The sequence below is a fragment of the Zingiber officinale genome, chromosome 3A (assembly GCF_018446385.1).
Source record: "Zingiber officinale cultivar Zhangliang chromosome 3A, Zo_v1.1, whole genome shotgun sequence".
In the NCBI taxonomy this organism is placed as follows: Eukaryota; Viridiplantae; Streptophyta; class Magnoliopsida; order Zingiberales; family Zingiberaceae; genus Zingiber; species Zingiber officinale.
In genome coordinates this window covers 93,418,930-93,427,581 of record NC_055990.1, presented here as the reverse complement: position 1 = coordinate 93,427,581, position 8,652 = coordinate 93,418,930, and the positions used below count along the sequence as shown (strand labels likewise).

Below are 8,652 nucleotides of genomic sequence, written 5' to 3'. Positions count from 1 at the left end.
CTCATCCCAACGCCCCCATCTATCCATTTCAAGACCAACACGGAATAGATAAATAAATTTTCTCAATATATATATATATATATATATATATAAATTTTCTATATATATATATTTTGAGAAAATTTATTTATCTACTCCGTGTTGTCTTGGAATGGATAGATGGGGGCGTTGGGATGAGCATATAGAGTGAAAATTTCACCGACAAAGATACATCAACATTATTCAAACTTCCATGTAGAGAAAAATAATGCAAAACATATGAAATGAAATGCAAGAATTAATATTTAAAGTAACGCGAAAAAATATTCCTGATTTCTCGAAACTCATCAGCAAATCCTTGTGGAATAATTTGAAAAGGTTCTTGAGCTCTCCTTTTGGCTGCTGCTACTTACAGTGTTCGAAACAAACCAAAGTTTCAAGGACAACTCTGCGCCTATGACACACTGCACCATCGTCGACAGGAATTCAACATCAACATTGCTCATTCTCATCGACTGGAAGGTTGCAGTCTAAACACAATGAAAGGTTTTGAGGATGATTCTATGCCTAAAACACCCTTGCTCGGTTTGGATGACCTGAAAGGTTGCAGTCTTCGAGTCCATGTTAATGCAGTCTAAATACAATCAAAGGTTTCAAGGATGATTCTGCGCCTAAGACAACACACTGCCTCATTTGTCGATGGGGATTCAACATCAGCGTTGCTCATTCTCATTGATATGCAACTGAAAACACAAGTTGGTTCCTGACCTGGAAGGTTGCAGCAGTCCATGCAATGCATGTTAATGCAGTCTAAACAAAATCAAAGGTTTTGAGGATGATTCTGCCCCGACACTCTGCTCGTTCAGGGATTCAACGTTGGAACTGCTCATTCTCATTGCTATGCCAGCGGAAGAACTGTGGCACAAAACACAGTCAGTCTCAGGCATGAGTCGCTATTTACAGAGTTTCATCCTGAAGGCTCAGCATAGCACAAGGCATCAGTTTCGTAAGTAGCAAGAGAAATTTCTTGAGAACAGTGTTGGGATATCGGTGTTTCCTTGAGACAGAGCAAGACACTCGCAAGTTGAGATCAATAGATTGCTCAATGATTCAGTCATACATGCATAAGGTTGAGGCCGAAACTCCCCTAGCATTTCAAAAAGCAAACAATCAGTGATCATAAGTAGGGAGATATATGATCCAAACTTTGTGCAGCACAGTTAATGCGAAATGCATCAGGAATCAGCTCGATCGAAATGATTCCTTAGTTAAGTAGCAGCATATTTTCTTGATTCTATCTGACAAAAGACTGTTTTTAGAATGGTTTACCTATGGCAATTCATAATCATTGTGGCCTGGATCCTGCTGGTGAAAAATGACTAGGGCCTGTAGAATCTCGATGTGATCGTTTGACAAATGGATGCTTCAACAGTTGAGCAGCAGAGGGCCGATCGTCTGGGTTGAACCGCAAGCACCTCTTGATGAAATCACGAGCCTCTGCGGATAAGGAATTAGGAATAACTGGTAGTTCGCCACGTCCAATCTTAAAGAAAGCTTCTACCTGAAGTCACAATTACCAAAACAGGAAAAGAATCAGGACATCCAACATTCAACTGAAAATATAAGTTCGATCTAACTGATTTGTATGAATCATCAGGGATTCTAACTTGACCAAAACTTTTGCCTGATGTCAAATGACTAGAAATTGTGTAAATTAAACATATAGATCCCTCACCCATTCAAGGTTAGGATAAGGAGGTCGACGAGTCAACATCTCTAAAACAGTGCACCCCAGGCTCCATATGTCAGCTGAAGGTCCATACGGCTTGGTCTTCACAACCTGTTATCAAAAGATGGTAAAATCTCTCCATGGTTTACAAACGTGAATATGGAGCTTCAGACAATCAAAAGAACATATGTATAAACATATCTCTGGCATCATCGATAATATCCCAGCAACAATAGATACATTAAAGGAAATTCAGCATATAAGAAATTAAAATAACAATCTTCAAAGAGAAGAGGAGTCTTGGCGTAACGGTAAAATTGTTGCCATGTGATCAAAAGGTCATGGGTTCGAATCTTGGAAACAACCTCTTGCAAAAAGCAGGTAAGTCTGTGTACAATGGATCCTTCCCTGGGACCCCGCATGACGGGAGCTTCGTGCACCGGGCTGCCTTTTTTTTTTAATCTTCAAAGAAGAATTAAAATAACAATCTTTAACCATAAATCTAACTTCATTAGGCCGTTGAAACCAAATTGTTACTGTGCAAAATAGTTAAATTGTTTAGGTGTGAAAAATGTGGCACAAATGGAAAATATGATACCTCTGGAGCCATCCAATACACAGTTCCTTTGCAAGATTTTGTCCAGTTCAATTTAGATATCTGAAGGTCAAACAACATTATCAGAGTAACTTACTAATCATCCTTCATACTCATGAAATGTGAAGATTAAGAAATGAGAAAGACCTCTTTTGCCAAGCCAAAGTCAGCAAGTTTCACCCATCCATTTGCATCGACCAAAATATTTGCACATTTGATGTCTCTGACAACAAGACAGACACAAGTACGAAGTACCTTTTAGAAAAGTTACAACTCTATTTGATTATCTGGACAGGAAACCATAGATTCAGGGGGGAAAAGGATTACTAACCACAAGAACCATCATATAGCAATTCATAAGCCCACCTTCAGGTGTAAAGTTGGAGAAAATTCACGACTTATGAAAAGGATTCCGATTAATATCTTCATTATTTTCTATGAGGTTCTCTAAACACTAAATGTGTCTTGTATATCAAAGAAGATAGAGGTTTCAGCACATAGAAACCTAATATATGTATCTCTCCAGAATGTTAAATGATTCCCAAAGCCAAATATAAAAACCAATGATAAAAGAAGAGTCGGTATCCAATTCCAAAATATCCATAATCACAAAAAATTGGAAATGAGAGTTTATCAATTTCATCGCTCTCAGTTCATCATGAGTGAGCTATCAAATAATATCCATACCAATTATCGGAGTGGCAAAGCTAACTTTGAACTGTTTCACTGCAATCTTTTTGTTTTAGATAAAGTTGAAACAGATCTACATTTCTCAATTGCATAATTTTCTATTTTTATAAGAGTATTGAAGTTATTACCTTCAACCATTTTTAAAATTAGGAGGAGCTAATTAGTTCAGATTAATTGAATTAGGGGCAAATTGCAATCTGGAAGTGTTAAGGTAGCTTAAATCTCACAAAACTTGAAGAATAAACCAAGGTGACAAATCATGTCTCCTTTCTCCTAGCTGGCTGGCTTCTTCTTCCTGACTGACCGTTCTCTGCAGATTATAGGTCAATGAACTTTCGATCTTTATTCATCTCATACTTAACACTTTTCTGATAGAATTATATAGTATTGTGTAGTCTAGTTCAAAATAAGTGGACATCAATATAGCTATGGTCTTGTAGTGGCTCTATAAAGATTTAAAATTTTGGTGTATTAATTTTAAGAGCTTACTTCCATTGTCAGTTTGAACAAACACATCCTAATGAACATGACACATTTCATGATAGAAAAGTATCAGGATGACCTATGTGGTGAAACAATCTAAAGGCCAATCAGTCTAATGTCAAGATGAATTTGTTGGTAATTGAATCCTTTTGAGACCTTGTAAGAATCAGTTGCACCTATGGAGACATTCACCTGTGCACCACATGTTGATTATGCAGATAGTTCAATCCTTCCAAAATTTGTCTTGTGTAAGCAGACACTTGAGAATGTTGCAGTTGATACTTCTGATAAAGTGATGCCAAAGATCCTTTAGCAAGTTCAAGGAAGATGTACAATTTTGAACTATCCTGAAAATTTAGAACATGATAAAAAAATTATAGAAAATCATAATATTCTAAAAAGAAAAAGACAGCAATAAGACTATGAAATTATATTGACTAACTGAAAGAAAGATGATTAAAAATAGTACATATTTTCTTTGCCTTGTGGAAAGTACATAAAAATTCTTGTATGAATAAAGCAAACTCTAAATGTATTATATTATGATCAAGCTCTTAAAAATAATATTTATAGCATGGAATCATTCCTAGCCAACCTTGGTTTCTTAGGTAGTGTTTGGTTAAATGATGGGAATGACTATGGGTATGAGTTTGATAATAATGTGTAATGGGAATGAGAATGGAAATGAAACCCATCTAGTTATATGAGTTGTTGATTCTCATAAATCTAAAAATCATTCCCAAATTGTTATTCCCAAACCCACAATCCAAACATCATCTTTTACTATCATTCCATTTTCTCATTCCCAAACCCATCAACCAAACACCCCCTTAATGTTCCAAATCCTTCTATAGGTCTTAAGCAATTCATGAAATGTTATATTGAAGTGTCAATGCACCAAAGTAGGATCTAATGACTAACAATTACAACAAGGGCTTGATAAAATTTCATATTACCATAAAGTTGAAAATGATGACAAAAAAGACGTAGAGATGGTTTTTATCCACTGAGCATATAGAACACAAGCATAACAATTTTGTGATCCACAAAGTCATATATGTATGTCTTGGTAGAGGAGAATCTTCACAAGGAGAGCACATCTATTGCAAATCAATCGTTCAACTGATTATCATGTTTCATGTAATGATCAAGGAGATCTCAGAAAAATGCATTGATATAGAAGAAATGCTAATGAATACAAAATAACAGAATAAAAGTCATGACCGTTCTCATTTACCTTGTCCGTCCCATAAAACTGAATTAGATTTGTGTGTGTAAAACGACTCAAGAGTGCAATCTCCTGAAGGCAAAGAGTTGATGTCAGAGGATTATAGTAGAGATATATTTGATGGCACTTAGTATAAACAACTCAATCCTATGAACTAGGCACAGAGAAAACTAGTAAAAAATTCTCAAAGTAGAAACTGCATAATTATCACCACATAAATCACAAATGGGTAATGTTAATCTGTGGTATATCACCTGCTCCAGCTGAGATACGCATTGTTGGGCATCCCTTCCTTGGTCAAGCAAGGAGACTTCCTTAACAGCAAGGAAAAATCCATCACTGAAGAGATGAAGTTAACAGGAGAATGATATTAGTCTAGAAGGTGTTTTTTCAATACAGAAAATTAAAAGATGCAAATTATGGCATCATAATTAACGCAACCATTTTGTCAACAAAAGAAACAAAGTGGAATTACAAAGAGGAATTCCTCCTTGTTTTCTCTCTGCTTACAAGCTTACAAATGGGAAATGATGAGAAGTGGGACAAGAAGACAAAAGGCAATAACTTGTCATCTACTCTCTATGCATCTACATAGTTTGAATGAGTAGTTCATTACATTTACACAAGAAAACCATATCAAGTAGAACAAAGCAAAATACAAAATACAAAATTGAGCTGCTAAAAATTCATGAGATGTATTTTGATCACTGAATACAATCCTGCTAGTTGAAGAAAGATGATCCTGATTATGTATGAAGATGTCAAAGCTACACAATCATGCCCAACCATAAGCAAATGCAACAAAATTAAAAGAAAACTACCATGTAATGGAATAAACCAATCACAAGAATATGGACTTAGAAGCAATAACTTGTTGGAACAATAGCAAGAAAATGTACTTACTCACTGATAGCCTCAAACACAGTCCCAAACGACCCACTTCCAAGGTGTTCCCCTCTCGTCCAAGACACCATACTCCTCTTCAACATTGCATTTGCTGATATTGCTATGGCCCCTGACGCTGAAGGACCAGGACTCTCAGCTGAAGGGTCGTGAGGGCTCTCCAGCGTCGATTCTGTGAGCTCATTGTCCGTTTCGCCCAATCTTACACTCAAATTTTCTCCATCATGGCTCGACTCTACATCAGAAGTTCCCCTCCTTATATCCTTCCCATCCTCATCAACCCCGTCGTCGGTCAGTTGATCCTCTTCGGATTCCGACAGTATTCTCTCCTGGGTTAGCCGTTGTTCATCATGGTCGGGAGCAAAAGACCTCACAATATCCCAAGCAGAGCTCCGGTCGTCGACATGAGGCAGAGAGATCGGCGGCGGGGGGCTGAGACTCAATCCCGCCATCCTATTCGGCAGCGTAATGTCCGAAAGCTCAACCGCTCGCTTGACTCCCTCACCTCCTCTTCTCGCATCAGTAGGAGGAGGAACGCTGTTCACAGGCTCCACGAAAAGGGACACTCTCCGATCAGGCAACACCGTGGGCGGAGACCGCGAGAAGGAATCGCGGGAAGGGGTGAATAGGAAGTTGTCGGAGGACGAGCGCGCCTTCCGCGCCTCCTCCCAGACGGCTGACGGGATGCCGAAATCCTCCGGGTCGGAGAAGCCGAGCTTGCGGCAGATGAGATCGAACTCCCCGTCGAAGCCGCGCATCCTCAGATTGGGGGGATCGGCTTCGGGCGCGTGGGGGCGGATCTGGGGGGAAGGTAGGGGAGTCTCCGAATCGCCGGCGGCGGCGGCATCGTAGTCGACGTTTTTGAGGGCCTTGCTGCGATCCAACCGCGGGGCGCTGCTGCTGCTGCTGCGGCGCGATCTTGAGCTTCCGTCGTCCATCAAGGGCAGCGCTGGTCTCTGCCAGCTGCCGGGGAGGAGGAAGAGGCGGCGGCCCCCAATTCAACGACCCCAAATTGGCTATCGCCACCAAATATTTAAAATTGACTGCCTCGGACTTGAGCAGTCGCGACCCAAGTCGTGATAAACGCTGCGTCTTCGAACGCACGTGCTAGGTCAAACATGGTCAACTCGATTCAGTGAAAATTTTATTTTATTTTTTTTCTCAATTTCTAATTTAACACTAAATAAATTGATTTTAGTAATTAATTTATTTCCTCGAAAATATTTTTAGAGAGTTGACCAAGTCCACTGGTACTTCACAATTAAAGCGATCGAAAAATAATAGTTTGATTGATTCAATTTATTTGGTGAGATCAAGTCCAACCAATTTAAATTTAAATTAAAGAAAATGAAACATTTGACTTTATTCAAATAGTCATAGCTAATAAAGTCGTTAATAAATTCCTGTAATTAATTATCTCAACAATGAAACGTATAATGGCCTCTTAAATTTTATAAATCATTAAAAAAAAAAAAAGTCACGTTTTCAAAGAAAAAAATAATTTAAAATCTGATTTTATCTCGAAAATATTGTTTGACCCAATATATATTATTATAGAAGTTATCAAATATCTATTATAATTAATAAAAGTTATCTAGTAATTATAATATCTTTAGGATGAATTTAAAATTTAAGATTAAATCGTATAAAAACTATCGAGTAACTACTAGAATATATAGAAACTAATTTCTACAATGTATTTAGGGTGAATTTAAAATTTAAAATTTAAATTGTATAGAAATTATCAAATAACTACTCAATGGTTGCTAGAGATGAGTTTAATTAAGATTTAAAATTATACTAGGTAAAAGTTATCAAATAGTTTTATAATGTAGTATATAGTTCATGTATCAAAATTATTAGAGTATGTCTTCTTTCATACCTTAGCTACATGGGCTAATGACTAATAGTAATTTGTAATTTACTTTTTCTATTAGCATAAGAATGAATTGAAGATATTAAGGATGAATGAATTATCTTTTATCACATGTATCCAAATTATTAGACCTTTTAATATTCTTAGATCTAAACGTAATTTTATCAAATTGCTACATCAATATTATTATAATAATGTTGAGCAATTTTGGTAAAGTCAAAACATTTTAAATAATATTATGATACAAAATTATCTGACAGTTTTATATCATATTTTAGTAGTTTAGTTTTGATATTTAAGTAATTTTAACCAAATCATGTTATAATTTTTTTTTTAATAATTCAGGTATCTCAGTTTCATTGTAACGATTCTTTTTAGTTTATGTACAAAATCAATTTCCAAAATATATTATATGATCTTTGTTTTTAGCCATATCTTTAGATGTTGAGGCCTAGGGTTGCACAAACCAAGATCGAAGATTTGGAGGTAGAGGTGTATCAAATCAGGATGTCATCATGGAAGTAACTTTATTTTATAATCACTATGCAGCAATTAGCCCGCAAGTAACTTTTAGCAGTTAATGGTTTGTTGCCATCATGGAAGTATATTAGTATGGTCGTGGATGCAAAAATGGTTGCAATATTCTCAGTGTAGAAATCTTATGGTCATCCCTTTAGATAGCTCTTATTAAAGTTTAAATCTCAGTACTTTTAGAAAACACATACGGGTCTTTTATCTGAATCTACTATCAATACATTTGCAATAGTCTTTTAGTACCCTAAATGAAGAGTATATACCGTAGAAGATAATAAGATAATTTATTAAAAAACACACTTAGATTTATGAATTGATCAAAAGACATATTATACTTTAATATTTATCAAATAATATATTTAATTTTAACCAAAACTCATTAATGGACCTAGAGATCTCAGATTGGACTCATTTCAGGTCCTGTAGATTTCTGAAACTGTAAAGAGTCCAATGGTGGCGTCCATCGCATATTTCGACTTCTCCAGATGTGTTAAAATATAATCGAAAGAATCAACTAAAGCAACCCAATGTGAGTATGATATGAACCATGGGTCCGATATGGTTCTATATCAGGGCCAACGTGAGCCTGATATTAACCATATCAGGCTCATGTTGGATTGTTTTAATTGATTTTT

At 36.4% G+C, this 8,652-nt stretch overlaps 1 protein-coding gene across 1 annotated transcript; it reads right to left on the bottom strand.

Annotated features, from left to right (window-relative positions):
* Nucleotides 1–259: 259 nt before the first annotated feature.
* Nucleotides 260–6,651, bottom strand: LOC122052054 (mitogen-activated protein kinase kinase kinase 1-like). Its single transcript, XM_042613443.1, has 9 exons — nt 5,608–6,651; nt 4,959–5,043; nt 4,714–4,776; nt 3,669–3,823; nt 2,451–2,526; nt 2,307–2,366; nt 1,715–1,819; nt 1,309–1,540; nt 260–1,126 (listed from the first exon to the last, which is right to left on the bottom strand). Exons 1-8 carry the CDS (start codon nt 6,543–6,545, stop codon nt 1,325–1,327), a joined length of 1,698 nt encoding a protein of 565 aa, XP_042469377.1. The 5' UTR covers nt 6,546–6,651; the 3' UTR covers nt 260–1,126; nt 1,309–1,324.
* Between the last annotated feature and the right edge of the window lie 2,001 nt (nt 6,652–8,652).